Source organism: Etheostoma spectabile, chromosome 4 (assembly GCF_008692095.1).
Source record: "Etheostoma spectabile isolate EspeVRDwgs_2016 chromosome 4, UIUC_Espe_1.0, whole genome shotgun sequence".
In the NCBI taxonomy this organism is placed as follows: domain Eukaryota; kingdom Metazoa; phylum Chordata; class Actinopteri; order Perciformes; family Percidae; genus Etheostoma; species Etheostoma spectabile.
The window spans coordinates 26,377,860-26,397,887 of record NC_045736.1 but is presented as its reverse complement, the minus strand read 5'-3'; the positions used below and the strand labels follow the sequence as shown (position 1 = coordinate 26,397,887).

At 43.1% G+C, this 20,028-nt stretch overlaps 1 protein-coding gene across 1 annotated transcript; it reads left to right on the top strand.

The window, feature by feature from the left end:
• The first annotated feature begins 1,071 nt into the window (after positions 1 to 1,071).
• LOC116687611 (RNA-binding protein 38) lies at positions 1,072 to 10,889 on the top strand. Its single transcript, XM_032513113.1, has 4 exons — positions 1,072 to 1,513; positions 3,598 to 3,721; positions 4,232 to 4,286; positions 9,059 to 10,889. The coding sequence occupies exons 1-4, from the start codon at positions 1,301 to 1,303 to the stop codon at positions 9,399 to 9,401; spliced, it is 735 nt and encodes a 244-aa protein (XP_032369004.1). The 5' UTR covers positions 1,072 to 1,300; the 3' UTR covers positions 9,402 to 10,889.
• The last annotated feature ends 9,139 nt before the right edge of the window (positions 10,890 to 20,028 follow it).

Here is a 20,028-nt window from a genome sequence, read left to right as displayed (position 1 = left end):
AGTTAGGCTGGCTCTTATAAGCACCAGAAGAGTAACAGTATAATACATAATTTTATTTGGACAGTCAAGCAATTAGAAATCTAACTGTTGGATTAACCTGTTGCTGTGGACCTTGGATCTACCCTTTGCTGCACATAATCAGTGCATATGAATACATGCTTATAAATGTATGTAGGAAGTGTAGCAAGCATAACTGGCACTGGAAAAAACAAGAGCTTTGAGCTCAAGTGCACACTCGTTCCCTTTTTTAGTTAAATGTGCCAATCACTTGCTTTTATGACAGGGTAATAAGAGCTGGCCTGTTGTGGCCGGCCCAATGACATTTGTCATTCACAAAAGAAAACTGTATACCTGTCTGGACTTTGATATTGTCTCTCCAAAAGGGAGTAAAAAATAATCACACTAACTTTGCATATAACTATAGTAGTTTTAAATTAGCAACTCGTGGTATGTTATACTGTAACACTATTCAGACTCCAACAGAATATACTTGTGAGACCACATTAGGTCATTACACTCAACTCAAACTAGGAAGAGCACGTTAAGAATATTATCAAAGTAAGCCCTTTGTGATGTGATTTTCTCTCAAGTGATTGGATATTTTTAAAATTGAGATTAAAAATCCAGTTTAACAGATTATAATGTAAGGTTTAAAAGTTTGTGTTTTAGTTGAAGTGGTGTAGTTTCCCTTGTCCTTTTTGTTTCAGCTGCACTCTTGGTATTACTTGCACCATTTGTATTTGTGCTTCTCACGACTATAAAATGAAGTCACAGCAAAAGTATAATACGCATGCTTTAACGGTTGCTTATTAAAGTTAGGAAAGGTGATTTAGGCCAAACGAGGCCAAATGCCGAGACAATTACTTCCTCATTACAGTAGTACAATGCACCATGTGGCAGAGCCGGGCTTTTCTTTGTGTCGTAAAAGACAAAAGCAGGTGCAGCACAGCGCCGGGGAAGGCGGACCAATGGGAGGAGCCGATGCCCAAGTTGGCAATCAGCGATTACGCTGATTGGGCAATAGTTATGTGTAGGCGTGACCACAGTTATGGCATATAAAACCTCCCGGCACTTATTCTCAGCAGCGAAGAGGCAACCAGTTTGGGTGCTACCGGAACAATCCACGCAGCGTTAATAATAGTTGTCATCAGGTTGCTACAACTTTGAGCGAAGGTCATAACAGAAAAGGAAAACTGCAGCATAATATAGTGAAATATTCATTTTAGTTCATTGATGCGGGGACGTTGTTAAGCGCTTAGTGTTTTTTCAGCGTGCCTCTGGTCTTCTCTCCTGCTGACCAATGCTTCTGCATCAGTTCATGAACGGAGCTCTGGAAGTCATGCATCCCACATCGCTTCAGAAAGACACTACTTTTACTAAAATCTTTGTCGGGGGGCTTCCATACCACACGAACGATGCCTCACTGAGAAAATACTTCGAGGCCTTTGGGGACATTGACGAAGCTGTGGTGATAACGGACAGACAGACCGGTAAATCCAGAGGATACGGATTTGTGAGTACAAACAGGACAGCCATGCACCATAATATCCACAATAAAACCAAAACGTAGCTCTCATTCACAACTTTTAACACTATAAACCACATTACAGCTCACTTCTTTGATGTATCTCCGCCATACAACTAAGTTCGTGGCGGTTGTTGTTTTTTGTGCGTTTGCATAACACTTCTAGTGTTGGTGTCTGCACCCTCTCTTTTTATGGGCATTTATGTAAATATCCACACTCGTTATATCTAACGTTACTGTGTGTAATCATTCATGTCAAAGGTAATCCTATTAAGCTTACTCGCATTATTGCACAGCATCTATGTTTTTTCGCCTGACTGGCAGTTATTTTAACTTAATGAGGATGAGGGATCACACACAAGTTGATGGGTAACTAAGAAGATTATATTTCAACATATGTCTGATGCCCACCCCCACCCCAATGGAGTCCCCCTTTACTAGTCGTGTGTGTGTGTGTGTGTGTGTGTGTGTGTGTGTGTGTGTGTGTACTACTGTATATGGTTATTTTGAAGCTGTGGGGAGGTTGACCTTGCACACCCTGCCCTCCATTGTGAAGGGCTGGAGCACATGATTTGCATCATATCTTGGCTGCTGAGAGAGAAATTCCTACATCAACAAATTGGGTTTTTAGTAGTCTACAAATGTATGTTATATTTGCCTTTGATCTTTTTGATTCTGTGGACAGTCCAAGTCATACAAAATAGTTTGAAGTTCATGAAATATAAACTTAGCTGTACCTGATCTTGCCTCCCTTCTCCCTTACCGCTACATTAATCACTAGTTGATTCTTTGCCACAGTTGCTTTAAGTCAGATTAATGAGAAATATTGAAGGACCCTTGTGATGTCTATTTTGACCTACAATAATAGGTGACTTATCCACTTCCTGGCAGATAAAGATAGTTATTCTGTCTTTGGCACAAAACAAAGCAGCACAAGAAATGCAAATATTTACCAGGACCTGAAAAGACACATCAGTACTAATCTACTGTCAGGCCAAAGAAGGAATGGAAAACTGTTATGGGTGCACGTTTTTTTCTAAAGGCAGAATTGTAAGACAATTGCTCTCTGTGTTTATACATCAGCTCTGAGAGGAAAGCTGTCCTGTGAGTCTAACGGCTGAGGCTGGAGTTTCAGGTTTAACAGGCTCGGGGTAATGTGGGTGCTGCCCAGGAGCATGACATGTATACCCATGTCAGATCAGCACTTTATACCTATACTGCACACTTTATGTGGGGCATGAGGCAACCTGCTTATTCTGTTTTCTGAGCGTTCCAGTCAGAGAGGTAGCTGGCAGCAGGAAGGAGGGGAGGCGCCCCAAAGCTGAGCGCACCTTTTTCTAAACACCTTTAGAGGTGGATTAGTAGAACCCCCCCCCCCCCCCCCCCCCCCCCCCCCCCACACACACCACACACCCCACACACAACACACAGCAAAGCTTGGTCACAGTGAAACACAGCCTTTTTCCTTCCTGTGTGTTCACAACACAGGCCCTGGGGGGGCTTAGTTCCGGATCCTTCCACTATGAAGAGGCATACTGCTTTTAAAAACGTCCTCTTAAACAATGCAAGCCGTGGCCTACATTTACTGCTCGGTCCTCACACCGAGGTGACTGAACCCTCTGAGTTGGCAGAATGTGGCAAACAAAACAGAAGGACTCGTCTAATGCCAGGAGGGAGAGAGGAGGGGAGGACTAATACCAATCTCCTTAATATTTTATCCCTAATTGGATAAGCTCCTTGTTGCTCTTCCCAGAACCATATTTCAGCAGGTCTGCCTGTGGCTGAGTGGCAGTCAAGTGTCTGGCTACTGCTGCTGTGGGCAGTTCATTGTGCTTTGTTTGAAGTTTCCCTTTTTTTGTCAGAATCATAACAGTGGCAAGTCTGTAAGGGACATTTTATGATAAGGCCATCGGACCAAGTTCTGTTTTATGCATTTCAAGTGTTTTTGTTTTTGTTTTCTTGAATAGTTGATGTGTCACCAGCCCGGGACGCATTGCTGCCATCTGTTCGTTACATGAGATAATGATTTTGTTCCTCTGAGACCTTGTTGACAAGCCTGATTCTGTCACCAGGTGACAATGACAGACCGAGGAGCAGCAGAGAGAGCCTGCAAGGATCCCAACCCCATAATCGATGGCAGGAAGGCCAACGTGAACCTGGCCTACCTGGGTGCCAAACCCCGCAGCATACAGACAGGTGAGCTATGCTGTTTCAAGGTAACTTCACCCAAAAGAAACCAATGGTGACTAGAACTTAAAACAGAACATTTTTCGGTCTCTGTCCAATAAGACAGTCCACAGTGTCCATATTAAAGTCAACGTCAAGTTTGTTGTCAATTCGGCCATATGTACAGGACATTTAGAGGAACAAAATGACAATTACATGTATATAATAAGATGAAGAACGGTTTGAAAATACTAGGATACAAACCAAATACAAAGTAATGTCAAAGTTGCAGTCCAGACTTTTCAGAAGCAGTGGGGAGAGAGTTAGGATTTTATTTTTATATACCAAAATATTTTCTGTGTCCCGAATGCATACATGCTTTACTGTTGCTTATTGAGCATTTGTAACTGTTGTTCCATTTGTGGTAGGTTTGAAACAGGCACTGCCTCTGTCTCTCCATGCCCTCTGTGTATTGTTCACTGGTCCTCCTCTGTAAATGCAAATGAGTGTGTGTCTGACAGCCGGCCTCCTTTCTTCCAGGCATAAACATCGGAGTGCAGCCCATTCACCCAGCACTCATCCAAAGGCAGTATGGGTAAGTGAGCGGGAGTGGGTGCTTGTATTACACTCTGTGGGACGCCACTAGGCTACTATTTGTTTGACAAACAAGGCCTCTGGAAAGTACATGTCAGTTTCTGTGTCCACATGCAACTCCAGAAGTAGTCTTTTAGCATATTTGAGTTTTGGAGGGCTGGGTGATGTTTCACATATCTGTGGTAATAGAAGAGCATTCCAGAGATGAATGTGTGACTTACTTGTGGACTTCTGTCAGGAGCCTCTTGGCTCGTGTTGTGTACATGCCTGATTGGCTTTGTCACTGAGAAGATTTCCTAGAAGTGTCTGTGTTGTAGAAACAGCCGGGATAGCGTCTAGGAGCCGTGGTCTGCTGAGCAGCTAATGAACATTTCACTGGAGTAACGAGTCTCCACCCCCCCGCAGCTCTCAGATATCATCTCTCACCACTGTTCATATTATACACACGAACCCTTAGATCTGTCTAAAAGATTAAAATACCATGAGAAGTCAAGTTTACAGAGTGGTTTTGTGTCCAGATTTTGACACATAGTGCTTATAGAAATACAAACTAATAAACAGCCACATTCATGCTCATTTGTTTTATGCTAGTGCTGAAACAAATGGTTGAGTTTTTGATTGGTATTTATAAATGTCAACACTTGCTGGATCTATCTTCTTAAATTTGAGTTTTTTTTTCTGTTTTTATCTAATTTTGAATTATAGTAAATAGAAGATCTTTGGGTGAAAAAATAACAAAACCGCAATTTACAATGGTCGTTTTCCACTGCTTTCTGACATTCCATTCATTGAAATAAATGATCAACAAATCTCTAATCAGAATTATCACTAGTTGCGGCCCGGAATATGTTCTCAGGGTAGAGATGAAACATTAACAGATGAACAGGCAGCAATTCTGATAATCAGTTAACAGTTTAACCCATTTTCTGCCTTGAATGACAAAAGTGAACTGAATCCAGCTCGGTCGGAACAAGATGGATTTCAGCTTGCCCTCTGTGAAATTGTAACAGCACTTTAAAATGTTTTTAGATGTAATTCATCAATCAATTAATTGAAAACAACTGGCAGATTAATATGTATATGAATAGTTGGTTGTATGATGACCCCGGAGCATGGGCGTGCTTCATGAAACTCCCAGGACAGTCTACATGGACAACGACAAAAAAAAAGAAACATGGTGTCAAAAAAGACATGCGCAAAGTGTACATCAGCCATAGCCTCTGTAAGATCTTATTGGGTCTGAATGATAAACCTTGGAGTCCACTAGGGACATGTCCCATCATGTCCCAAGACCTTAGGTGGACACTGGAAAGTCCCTCCAATTTCCGTGCTCCTGCTTCAATAGTGAGCACGGGTGTCACCAAAACCCGAGGGTTTGAAATGTAAAGCACAGTGCTGCTTTGAGGCATGTGCCTGACAGGTGCTGGCTTGTATTACAGCCTTTTACACCCTCTTAATCTCCCATGACCACCACCCCAGAGACGTAGTTAGGCGCATGGAGCACCTGTCTGCCTGCTTGCCTCTGAGTTCCTCTTGCGGGTGATTGACATAGGCCTCCCTAAGATGCAGATCATACAAGTGGCTTTTCCTTCAGCAGCAGGACCCCCCCCCCCGAACCCCATGATAACATATGTTGTGAGGACATGGTCTGGAGTAGGATTTTGAACATGCTGGAGCATTGCGTGTTGCAGTGGTGTCCTTGTTCAGGCTGCTGTGCATGTGTGTGTTTAGCTGTTGTCAGCAGATGCTGTGGACAGTGAGGACCAGAGGGGGTCACCGAGGCCAAGAGCATAGTTTTGATGGGGAAGGGAGGCGTTGTTAGTTTGTTTTCAGATTGATCTCCTCTCATGCCTCACCACCTCCACTCCCTGTGCTTTTCATATATGTCCCTTTTTATTTCTTGTAGCACTGATTTTTCTTTTTTACTTTAATTTCTCCCATTAAAGTGCTGCCACTACCAGTGTGTCAGATAGAGACACTGAAAACTGACACCTCTTTGTGAATGTGAGGGAGGAGGCGGGGGGACGGGGGTTAAAGAGGAGATTGAGGGGGAGGGTATCTGGGTTCATTATGGGACTAATGCCTAATGAGGCAGTGTGCTCCCTAGGAAACTCACCTCTCCAGGTGCCAAACAAAAGATCTTTTCCCTCCTGCTCTTAAAATATTCACAATCAAAGAGGGAATGAAAATGAAGCTGCCTTACAAGTATTGTAAGCTGTTTAATTCCCCCACCCAGTCCTGTCTGTTTTCACACTTTGTGTTGCAGTGCGTGAGTCATACGCTGAAGGTCATTAGTGTTACCGTGTAGAAATATTTAGCTGTTTGGTGTGATATCGCACAGGCTTTTCGCATTAGCTCATTACGTTGCCTTCATGATGTTGATTACTTTGGCCTGTATTTGTAATGGTTATGGGAATCAAATGTTTTTTGGGGAGCATGTCTCTCTAGTGTCTCAGCCTGCCATCCACAGAGTGACGCTATGTCAAACACACACAGGCTGGCCGTCAGCACAAAACCAGCTGACCTATGATCTTCTGGCCTTCATCCACATGCCCCACAATCCACTTGGCATCTGGCATCTCTGTGGCCCCGGGAGCTCGCTACTGTCCCCAACTTGTCCCTCTTTTCTCTTTAGATAGAAGCTAAACTGACATCCCCATCGTTCTGGGCACACCAAAGATACAATACAGGCGTGCTTTGTCTATCCTTAACTCCCTTCAGGCTTACGTTATTTACATTATTTTTTCCATTCCACTTTACCTTTTCAGTTGATTTTAAGCCTAGATTAAGGCAAAGAGCCTGTGGCAACACACAGCCAAGGCCACGACGAAGGCAGACTGATTATACATGATGCGAGTGAAAGCACATGCCCCACAGCATTAATGTATGGCAATCTTAGAAAGCTGTGTGTGAGAGTGAATGCTTCTTTGTACATAGTTCAATAGCACTGTGAGGGAAAACTGTAGATTGCGCTCATGGGACGGGGGGAAGGGGGGGCTTACTTTCATTTGCTTATGCTTACTTGTTACATGCTACTGTTATCTGGTTTTATGTATGTCAATTTTTTCCCCTTCACTCTGAGCTTCTGTAACTTCTTTCTACCACGTTGTTTGAAATTGTCATTGTGGAAAAACAGTATAAACCATTTATACATGTTTCTTGGCTAAATTAGCCCTGTTCTATATATGTACTGTATGTTTGCAATGTCCTATCATAGGTTGTTTTCTTTTTGGTATCTTGAATTTGATGGGACTACTAATTTGCAACCATACACACACATTTCTGCACACATTCCAATGCTTCTTGATCACATCTTTGTATTGACTTGCTGATACAATAGGACAGAAATGTTATTGCTGACAATAATCGTTGCTATCCAACCTTCTGCTATGGTTGCTCTTGGCTGCCAGCTGACCAGTGTACCAGCAGAGGATCAGAAGATGCCCACAGTGCAGGACTAGCCCCGAGGAGGGGTTTGACAGAAAATGTCTGATTGCCCCCCCCAATCTTCCCTCCCTCAGCCAGCCTCTCTCCAAGGTGCCAGTGATGGCTTGAGAGTGCAGTGCAGTGTGCTGTGATGGATTGGAGTGGAGTGCCTTTTTATCTTTTCTCTTTCGTGTGATATGAACAGAAGAGGTTTTGCTGATTGCGGTGTGACTCCTTCCCTATTATGGCATGGTTTGGGGTTTGCAGTTGTAACTGGTGGTGTGGGGGTGGAAGGGAGGGGTGGTGTGTGGTGGGGGGGGGGGGGGGGGGGGGGGGGGGGCGGTCATTGCATGCTTATTTCTTTTGCGGTGTTGATTTCATTGCCGCTTCTCATTACTGATCCTCTTTGTCTCCTGGAATGAATATGTAAAAAAAAAAAAAAAAGTTTTCCCCCAAAAGCGTAGTATAAAAGATAAAGGCTCTCAAAAAACAATAGTCAGTTACATCAGTCTTTTTTTTTTTTTTTTTTTTTTAAGTAAAAGAGGGGGTCTTCTCTCTCTGCCACAGCCATCCCTCCCTGTAGACGACAAACCAGGAGAAATACTTCAAGTCCTGACTAAAAATAAACTCCTAAAGACCTCTCTTCTTCCCTTTCCTCCATGGATATAGCACAGACACTAAGAGAAGAACAGACATCCCAGCCCCCAGACCCCACAGCTCTAATCAGCTACGTCTGAAAGCTGGCCCATGAGGCACCGCAGAGCCTGGCACCCAACCCTGATGAGCTCCCCCGCCACCATTACTCCCCCAGCTAGCATCGTCACCTGTGATTGTCTGCACGAGATTTACACACATCACACAAGTGATGACAACTGTGTAACTTCTGCACTGTGTGTGCGTGCGTGCGTGTGTGTGTGTCTCTGTGTGTGTGTTTCAGCGAGTGAAGAGCAGCAGCTGTTAAAACACTGTTGATGCCTGAGCTTGAAAACCTGCCACTAACGGCTGACTCTGTCATTCACCCACCCCCCACACACTACACCCCTCCCGTCTACCTCAGAAGGCCCTACCTAACAGGTTTTGTTGGTTTACTAACTGACACAGACTGAGGGTTAAGTCCCCTTTGCCTTATAACCTCCTCTGTCTCTCGTCTATTTGGTCTTTAATAACCGTGGAAATCCGTGTGAGAACTTCTTAATTCAAAACACCAACCAAGATTTTATATTCCCAACATGCTCGCCCCCTGGGAGCAATGTAAACAATAAAAGCCCTGAGATTTCTCTGTTCTGGTGCTTCAGCCCCCCGTCTAATAACACCCCCTCCCCCTTTGGTCTTTTTCTCTGTGAACAGGTTGGCCCAGCAATTTGTCTACCCCCAAGCCTATGTGCAGCCTAGCTTGGTGCTGCCCACTCAGGTTTCCAGCGCTGTCAGCACCAGCCCCTACATGGACTACAGCGCAGCCTACACCCAGTACGCTCAGGCAGCCTTTGAGCAGCAGTACCCGTATGCGGCCTCCCCAGCTGGCTTCCTGGGCTACAGCTACGCCACCAGCCCCACAGCCACTGCCGGTCCGGCCGCCGCCACCACAGCTCCAGCCACCGTTCACCCCACCCTCCCCTCCGCCACTGGCCAGGCCCAGGCCTTTCTGCACTACGCCCCACAGCAGCACATCCAGCCGGACCGTATGCAGTGAGTCTGAAGGAAGAGGAGAAGGAGCGGTACAGGTGGAGGAGGTGGGAGGAGGGAGTAGGGGATGCAGACCTTTGGACAGAGGATGGCAAAATGCCCTACAGGGTGACCCAGCTATCATCAGCAGAGGCTTTCAGGAAAAAGGGCGGGACTATTGCACTATACGATCAGGATGAGTCGTTTGCTCATTGGTTTGGGGGTGAAGGGGTTGGGTGGGTTGGAGGACTGTCGAGGTTAACATTGGGAAGCTAAACAGCATAAAGTATGTGATCGCTTCCAAGGGCTTCCAGAAGCTGACACTTCATTTTTTATTATTATTTTATCGTTGTTTATTATTATTGTATTAATGTCATTGTCAATGTTTGTATGCCATTATTATCAATGTTATCATGTTTTTGGCTCAGTCAGTGGAAGGTATGTGTTTATGGTACATATTAATGATGGAGAGCTGTCTGGGACATGTCACACCTCTTCCCTTCCCTCTTTGACTCCAGAGTATCTGGGGCGGATATGAAGAGAACTGCTGCTTTAAGACACTCGGGGACAGTCAGAAATGTGGGGGCAGGGTGAAGACAGGTTGGGGATTTGGAGTCATGCAGCCTGCCTTTCTGTGGTCCCATCCTAGTGCCATCCCCAGTAAGGTAGAGCAATGACTGCCCTATGAACAAACCTCCAGCCGTTGGCTCCACAACACAGGAGGACAATTAGAGATTTCACCTCAAGGACAAAATGGAACGCAAGTTTTCAGTATACAAGACATGTTTTGAGTCTGTGATGTTAAGACTACACATTATTTTTTAAATTCTTATTAATTAAAGAGGCCTTAATAAAAGAGAAACTTCTTTTTGAATCTCCTGATTTTTCAAGCGCTCCCCCCCCACCACAGAACCAAGTGCAGAGAGCCCTCTGTAGCTGGCCTTTCAGCAGTCAGTCACTTTAATCTGGCTTACTTGGGTCTTGATAATTTCAAATGGATGTAGATAATCACATGCAGTATGTGGGCGATGGGGACCAGGAGCGCTGTGCATCGTTGTTTAAAGGTAGCTGACACTGAGCTTAAACACCAGTGTATTTTCTTTCTGTTTTTCTGACTGAGAAATTGTTGCTCTCAAAAGGACATTCATGTACAGCAATTTAAAATCTTCTCAGTCATAAAGTACATTTACAATATTTATATGTAGGTATTTATATTAGGAATTAAGTTAAGATAGCTTCTTCTTTTTTTGTTACTATGACTATGGTTGCGGCACTGATTTCATTTAACCTGCAGTGGCACACCTGCAAATCCCTAGGTGTCGTATTCATTTTGTTTTTTGTTTTTTCAACATGTCAGTGGATTTGCCCGGGTGCATGGCAACTACAGTAGATGCTCCTCTGTTGAGCCTTGACCAGTTGCATCAGAAATTTGCTAGATCTTTTCAATAAAGATGTTTACTACAGTCCCTTCAAGAAGCCATAACAAAAAAATAGAAATAAAGACTTTGTACTTAAAGATGACTCTTGACTTCTTCTTTGATAGTAAAAATGAAGCACCAAAAATAAAAGTCAAAAAAGGTCCTTAATCCTTTACCCACAGACTTCAAAATGCCCCACTTGAGTTACTTGTGTTTACAGTATGTGTTATTGCAGTGTCACTGTATTCAGAACAAAACTGAAAGGCAGATTTTGCTTTGATGATACTGTGAAAACCCTGTGGGGTGATGAGGTTCACTTATGTGTGTGAGTGTGCTTGTTATCAAGGCTGTGTGGGCTGTTAGATCCTGTACGGGGGGGGGGGGGAGGCAAGAGGCCCAGACTTTTATCAATCCCCGACACCACCACCTGCCAGTGGTGCTGGGTGTTCCCACATTTACAATCTTTCTCACAGAGTTTTCTGTAGGAATAAAAGGAGTTTATTTTTTTTAAACTGCTAAGCAAGCTCTGCTAATTCTGTTTCCCAGCAGCATCTCATACATGCATGTTTAGGCTTTCTGTAAAAAAGTAAATTTAGAAGATGTGTCACTTCTAAACCTTACTTACTGACTGTAGACCTGACAAATAAAACACAGGCAAAGTGGTTAAACAACAACAAAAAATACATTCATTGACCTATTGTCCTTACCCAGTAGTGTGTGTAATGTATCCACAAAGTAACGATTCACAATACGGCCTTGAGTTCAGTGGATGTGTTTGTGGTGCTTTGTTTTGTTTGAAATCCATTTAGACCATATTTACTTGTGAAATTCTGCACTTACACTAAGTACCTGGACACACTTCCCTTTTACCTTATCATTTCAGTGGGTTTCAGTTGATTGATTTCTGATCTTTGACAGCAAGGATTTCTTTCAGTGTCTAAGTGTGTTTAAGGGGTACGTACTCCTGAAAATTAGTATTCTACAAATTTTTTTAGGGGGGCATGCAAGAGGCAGATACAAATAAGTCTACAGCTATACTGCAGCTCTGTGAGGTTGTACCTGAGCTAAATGCTAACATAAACATGCTGATGTTAAACTGGTACAACTCTTATTCTGTTTACCCTCCAAGTTTAGCTTGTTAGCGTGTTAGCTTATTGTCAGTAAACACAAATCACAACTTAGGCTGATGCAAATGGCATTAGTCTTGGGGTATTTGGTCATAAACCAAAATATTGGACAAACATTTTAACATTTTACCTGATGGTAACTTGAAAGTTAGGGGATCACCAAAGTCAGAAGGCTTAGGGTCCTCTGAGGACAAAGCATTGGTGAAATGACTGACCAAGAGGCTGACATTGTAATTCATATAAGGCCACACCGTTAGCATTGCTAACAAGAATGGAAAAAATAGTAAAAGTGGGATTAATAGTAGAGATTGTAAGGATTACAAAATTCACAATTTATTCATGACATGGACAACTCTGAGCAAAGTTATTTGTAAACATGAGTGTGGAATTAGTCGCTATGAATCAAAAATACTACTACGTTTCCCATTATGCAATCTCCTCCAGACCCACAGAAGACGTTATGCAACGGATTTCACAGGTTAAGTGAGTGTGATGAGTGAACTGACTTTGATGCTTGTGTCACAGCTAGATGAGGCTTGGACCCAAACGTTAAAGGAATTTAATGAAGACCAACAATCGAAGAGGACAGCAGAGCAAAACTAACAATCAGGTAGTCCAAAAAGCAGGCCAGGAAGCCAAGAACGAGCAGGTACACACAACACACCACTGACAAACTCAAAAAAGAGAACTGTATCTGACACCACTGAACACACATAGAACAAAATGAACCCACAAAACACAAAGGAAACACAGAGACTAAATACATGGTTATGAGGAAACAAGGGACAGGTGACACTAGGGATGGGGGAAACAGGTGAAACACATTAGGGCTGGGCAGAACAATTAAAAAAGGAAAATACAAAACAGGAAGTAAAACCAGACAAGACTAGGGAGAACAGACGTAATTTATACTTTTATTGATCCCCAGTGGGGAAATTGCAATTTTGTAGTAATCACTACACACAGGCGTGAAATACACACACGGTCAGGACCTAATCATGCACAAATGGAGAGATGTTAGAGTGAGTGGGCTGCCAGCTGGACCAAAGGGGGGGGGGGGGGGGGGAGTACAGGGCCTTGCTAAAGGGCATCAGGCAGTGCCCAGGAGGTGAAGTGGCATCTCTCCAGCTACCGATCCTCACTCCAAACTTTGGTGTTTATAGGGACTTGGACCAACGACCCTCGGGTGCCCAACCCAACGCCCTACAGACTGAGCAACTGCCACCCCACCACTTCAAAATAAAACAGGAAACAGAACACACAAAAACATGACAGCTTGCCCCTTAAACAGACAAGGTGTGTTGAAGTATAGAATATATTAGCTTTTTGTTTTTCAGTGATAACAGCGTGGTGTTTTGTGTTCAGGAGCTGTGTCTAGGAACAAGCCACCAATTTGAAGTAAAAGAAAAGGCTAGATAGAAGCCATGCCAGTGTCTTAGGACATGCACTTTTTATAGCTGAATTCCGTCACTGGTTTTAAAACACTTGCGTTCAACAGAATTGATGTCCTGGCTGTTGCTGTGTTTACTGGTTGTTACTGTAGTGAAGCAGCTCTGGTCCCCCTGTCTTCTCTTCACTGTTTATCTTTCACTATCTCACCTCCCTGTTCTCTGTTTGGGATCTCACTCACACATTTATTTACTCAACTTCTCTGCTTGTCATTTGTGTTGTTTTTTTCTTCACATTACATCTCTTGTTGTCTTCCCCACTTCAGCACTCGTGGTCCTGTTTCTCCTCACATGCCACAGTACCCCTTCCCCCCTCCCCCATCCCTTTATGCTGAGTCAACATAAGGCCTCTCTCTCAGTCTGTCACTCAGGTCTCTGTTTCACATGCACATGCAAAAAGGGTTCAGTCAAATCTTACTCACCACATGCTTCTCGCTCTGTCGTTCAACTCTGACGTCAAGGGATTCCTCAGAACTGTCATAAATACAGCCCCCCCCCCCCTTATCAGACTTCAACGCAACTTTAATCCCAACCAGGCAAAGACACCACTTGTTTTCATGATCTACATATAATGTTGGAGGACGCCTGAATAGCTCACCTTGTAGAGTGCGCGCCCATATACAGAGGTGTGCTCCTCAACGCAACAGCTCGACTCTGACCTGCGGCCCTTTGCTGCATGTTCTCCCCCTTCATGTCTTCATACAAATAAAGACCTAACATGCCCAAAATATTATCTTTAAATACAATGTCTGATAACTTTGAGTTGGCCTGAGTTAGCGTCATATATAAAATGTATTCTGGTTACATCATCAAATTATAATTTCTACTTTTTCTGTATACAATTAAACACACAAATACTATCCAACTACAACATAAGTTATCATTTTGTGCTTAATTGACAGAACTACAATAATAAACAAATGCTTTGGACTTCAATTTAGTTTATGCTAGCAATAAGCAGTTGTAACAACATGATTAATTACATCTAAACCAAGCGGAGTAATACCATCATGCTTATGTTTATGAGGGTGTCCGTCATGTTTAATCTTCTTTGACAGTTAAGGCTTTGAAGAGAATCATATATGGTCATGTTATGAGCTCCTTATTTTGCAATGGGCTATGATCATGCATTAACATTATTTCATGCAAATGCTCCCTTATTAGATTGCCCCTAAAACCCAAGCCAAGCATTTTACATCTGACTGTCCCTGTCTCTAAATCCTTCTGTGTCTGTGTGGCACGACAGAGTCCAGTCCCAGTGGCTGGGCCTGTGGAGTGTTGGTCCACAGATACAGGCTATATTTACCCGGACTCTCAGAAGAAATGACCAGACCCCAGAAACCTATCACATGCTCTTTCTCGTGGCCTCACTTTCAGGTTGGAACGAGAAGTAGAGACAGTCAGTAGCTGAAGGGAAATAAGTCACTGTTAAAGGTGATGTGCAGAATGATATGAGAGAAAGCAATTAAGACAGTCTGTGGTCATCAGTCATAGATAGATAGATATATAGATAGATAGATAGATAGATAGATAGATACTTTATTCATCCTGAAGGAAATTTTAGGCATCCTGTAGAAATCACTCACAGAAATGCAATGACCATGATAAGGTGAGATACTACTGTAGACTGTGTCATAATACCTGGTCAAAAACACTTCTTCATACTCTTTAGATTTTATTTGTTGAATCAACATTGTTAATTTATTACACCCCAAGCTAACTTTGGAGAAGTAGGACACATGAGATTAACTGTAAGCAAGGGTACAACAGTAGTTGATAGAGTTACCAGTGAATAGTTTCTTCACAGTTGGGATACCTGTGCAGTGATGTGCAGTGATTAACCATTATCCCAGTCTGTGATGTTGCCACAGCGCAAGGAATGGCACGTAAGAAGGTATTGCTTGATTACTACAATAAGTGGAGGAAGAGGAGGAATGTAGGAATGAAAGAAAAACTCCAAACAGCAACTCCTATGTTACACAAATGCTACAAACCTGGACAAAGGGTTGGAGGATGAAGAGAAATAAGTAAATGAGGATTCAAGGCAGTTGAACTAGCTACAAAGCTGCCAACAAACTCTAAAAGCTGAGCAACATTCAACTGAGTACCGAACACTTCAGCAGGTTCAGCCACTTAGACTTCCCAGTCTAACTGGCTGAACCCGCTGGATTCTTAAACCAATATACTTTTGTCTTTTGCATAAACATGTTCCATTGTCCCTACCATGGGCTAGTCAGGGATCCAGACTGTTGATGAAAAAGAACAGGGGTGAGTGAAGCTATAAATTATGTTCCAACCCTTTAAAGTGAAGCTATGTCACTTTTGCTTACCAGCAGGCACTGTGGCCACAGTTATAGGTTAAAGCTACATGCTAAAACGTACTGTAACAGTAGCCAGCCACCATGAACTAAAGGTCATACCAGACCAACCAAGACAGAAAACGCAAAGCTCCTGAGTATATTGATTTGACCAGGGTGCATTTTATTTCTTATGAATTCAACTTTTTATTTTTAGAAGTATAAATGTGCTATTTTTTCCTTACGGTGTACATTTACTGTAGAATGCAATTGCATTTTCTTTCCCATTACCTACTTCCTCATTTGGAAACAATAGGCCTTTGTTTTAAATTATGAGTAATTAGGGCCCGAGCGCTGGAAGCGGCGAAGGCCCTATTGAAACTGAAGGAATTATTATTATTCATCAATATTACTTGGGTAGAGAAATGATCTCTGAAAGAGTGTACATACTGTATTGACCTATACCTGGGTATTCTATGGTGGTAGCAGCTTGGTAACTTTGGTAAGCCAATAAATCCATGGCAGTGGAGTCTGGGTGTGATAAAGATTCAGATATTTGTAGATCAGTATGAGTTTTTGGGGCTCTGGAAGAAACAAGTGCTTATCCAACAGCAGGCCTGCCTCCTATCAGCTGCACTGATGGCCCTACACGCCACTCTCACACCTCCTACTCCTTCTGGCACTTCTGCTGGGGCTGGTGATTAATAAGGTGAGCCAGAGGCGATAGACCTACACAGGACTGATACTTGTGCTAAAGTTTATCAAAGTTAATGGCAGTGAAGAGGAATTAATTAGTGGCGAGACAGAGAATGACTGAGAGCTGGAACAGGTTGCACTGAGCAAAGTGATTCCGGTCTCCAGCTCCGAAATGTGATCTGAGTTTTTCTCACTCAAGCAGAGCTTGGGGAGGTCCATCAGAGCCGCGTTGTAATCACAAGCTCTGACACCCCCCCCCCCCCCACATTCCCCTCCCCAACAGCCCAATCCAAACCCCCAACAGTAAGTGGAGCTGAGGCGCCACAGACGCTTTCAGTCTCACATCCTCTCCTCATGTCCACTTCACACCACGTCACACCAGTCTGGCACTGTCGGCATGCGCACACAGAAATTATTATATGTGTGTGGTGTGTGTGTGTGTGTGTGTGTGTGTGTTCACAAGATGTTCAGACCAGAGGGAGGTTTGTTGGTCCTGTGACACATTTCCTTATCTCTGGCCAACATGCTTGTACAAACCAGCGCCTCCACCTCGACCTCAAACTCGGCCAGCTGCTGTTGGGGGGCAAAAAAGAGGAGGAAGGGAGAAAAGGAAAGAGGGGTGAGGCTAACTACAACAGGATCAGCAAAGAAAGAGAGAAAAAAGCAGAGAGCCAAGTGCTTGACAACTACTGACAGCTGAGCTTCCTCTATCAGCGGGACTTTCACAACCACAAACTGACATAGTCTCACACACTCACTCACACACACACTCACACACACACCACACACACACACACACACACACACACACAACACACACACACACACACAACACACACACACACACACACACACACACACACACACACACACAAACACACAAACACACACACACACACACACACACACATACACTCAGATCGATCCACTTCAGCTATAGGCCCTAAGACATAGCAACTGACTGGTCATGCACGAATTATACCCATTTTCTCTCTCATGCAGACTTTGACATTGACTCTATCAGACTGTACTCTGGAGTTGTTTTTGTGGAAGAGGAGCTCTTATGTAACAAGTGCTGATGTTTGTGTGTGTGTGTGTGTGCGTGTGCGTGTGCGTGTGTGTGTGTGTGTGATGTTATTTGGTTGTTTTCTTTAACTTTCCTTTGGTGCACGTTCTCAGCATAGACAGCCACAGTAAAATCCCCTTGAGTGTGTGTGTGTGTGTGTGTGTGTGTGTGTGTGTGTGTGTGTGTGTGTGTGTGTGTGTGTGTGTGTGTGTATGTGTGTGTGTGTGTGGGTGTGTGTGTGTGGGTGTGTGAGTGTCCACAAATAAACCTCCCACAGGTGACTGTAAGCAACAGGTGTAAGAGAGGATGTTAAAACACACAGTGAACCTCTGTTCTTTTGTTTGACTTCTGAACTTTTGCTGTCACTGCTAGTATGTGAGGACAGCTGTAAAAATGACCTCTTGTTTGCTTCACACAGAGGAAACGTATTTCTTTGTCTCTGTGCGAATAAGTGCACTAATGAGCTGATTCTGTGCCTCCTGTTAAAACATGTCTAACTGTGGTCTGGGTTAACCAGCACGACTGTATATAACTTATGTTGTTACTTAACGGTAAAGCAGCTGCTGATTTCACAGACCACAACAGCAGAAGACTGAACATGTCTCACACTGATCACTTCATCTCAGACAGACAGCAACAGTGTGTAGGATAAGAAAGAAAATCCCATTAGTCACTTACATTGACAACGCAGCTGTTAGATTTGTTAATTTGTCACATGGGAAAGGTCCTAGGTGAAAAGGTCATCTTTATGTTGCTGACTGAAGCCTGTTTTTTCCAACAGATCCGGCATTTTCTCTTTTGAACCTAACTTAGCACTAAAGTCTCCCCGAGTTGGTCAAAAAAGTGCCTCGGAGTACAACAAAGTGACACCGGCTTGAGCGTACATTCTGCACGTGCGAAGAACTAGGCCATGCAGTTGCTCAGTTGCTGAATCTGTCTTAATTTCAGACCGACAAAGGTCAGTAAGATTTTTGTCAGATTTTGAGAGGCGTTTGTCACGCTCATCCCGCTTGTCACTGGGCTAGCACTCCCCCAATCAGATTGGTCATTGAGTTTGACTTCCCATCTTTTGAGTCAGCATGTCAAATCTGCCCAAATGAATGACAGCACGGAACACCAAACAGACCTGAGTCACTGGCTTTGCCAGACTGACCGACGGTTGATAACCGGGTTGGTGTGTCAGGGCCTTTAGACAGGAAACAGGGAAAGAGCTAGCCTAGCGCTGTACAAAAACCTCTAAAGCTTATTAATTAACACATTATATCTCATTTGTCTAATCCATACAAAAATTTAAAGGGGGAACTGCGCCCATTTTCAAAATTCATACATGTTGTTCCCGTGGTATAAGATAGTCCAAAAATATAAGTAAACAACTTACTTCCAAATCCAAAAATGGCGTCATGTAACGAATGTGTATGTTTTGGTTTTCCTGTCTTAATTGTGTATGGTTCCGATGATGGTGTATGTTTCTGTTTCCTCTTTTATTTTGTAGTGGTCTAGTTGAGTCTTGTCTTGTCTTGTCTTGTTTTACTTCCTGCCTTGTGATTGTTTAATGTGTTCCACCTGTTCCCCAGCCCCAGTGTCGCCTGTCCCGTGTTTGCTCGTTACCTGGTGTATTTAGTCTTTGCGTTTCTCTTGTCTTGTGTCACATTGTTCTCGTCTGTTGCCGCATGTGCAGGGGTTTTGTGTTCTTGTGTGGAGTTCCCCGTGGTCTCTTTGTTCCTGTTTTGTTATCCTCCTCTTTTGTTTTTTTTCTGGACTATGTTCTGCCTGCTACCTTCAGGATGGCTTATGTTTGCTATGAACTTCGCTTTTTGTTACTCTCTTCTCGACCTCAACTTACGCCTGCCTTCTCTCGGCTTTTGCGTCTTAAAATTCCAAAACATCTTGTGATGCAAGACAAATTTCTGTGTGAACAAACAATAAGGTTTCCTCTTTTCTTATCTCAAGTTTGAGACTTTCATCACTTTTTTCTGGCTATGAGGGAAAATAGCTCATGTTCACAAATATTGACTGATCTTTCCTAGAACATGTTAATAACAAGCAAAGACTGTTTAGCTGAATTAATTGAATTTATTCAATTTTCAAGTGTTATTATTGAACTTTTAGATACCAGCAATGGAGATTTTCCAGCCATTTTTGCTATATCAAGTTTGTGTGTGTGTGTGTGTGTGTGTACTGTATATAGTTCTTTTCAATGATGGGAGATATCAGAGCCGCTAGATATGTTGTAATACACATACATATGTACAATACAATGTGTCATTTTTACATTTTTGAACAGACTAAACAAACAAGATACAAAATTTTAATTGCATGTCATTCCCTCCATATCTCTCTCTCCAATATTTTCCTTTCCTCTTTTGAATATCATATCCAATGTAGCCAAAAATAATAACAAATAATGATGAAAGAATGAATTAAGTAAAAGAGCCAAAAAGGGGCATCTTGGAGCCGGAGATTGTGTTGATATACACTACCGGTCAGAAGTTTGGGGTCACTTAGAAATTTCCATTGCACTCCATTGTAGACAGAATACCAGCTGAGGTCAGTTGCATTGTTTTTATTAACCAGGGCAGCAGTTTTCAGATTACATCATGTGC

Bases quoted from the DNA above. Each gene is read 5' to 3' on its own strand.
- LOC116687611 (XM_032513113.1), top strand. From the start codon at position 1,301: ATGCTTCTGCATCAGTTCATGAACGGAGCTCTGGAAGTCATGCATCCC. The intron at 1,514-3,597 runs GTGAGTACAAAC...TTCTGTCACCAG, and splicing joins AATCCAGAGGATACGGATTT to GTGACAATGACAGACCGAGG. The intron at 4,287-9,058 runs GTAAGTGAGCGG...CTCTGTGAACAG, and splicing joins CTCATCCAAAGGCAGTATGG to GTTGGCCCAGCAATTTGTCT.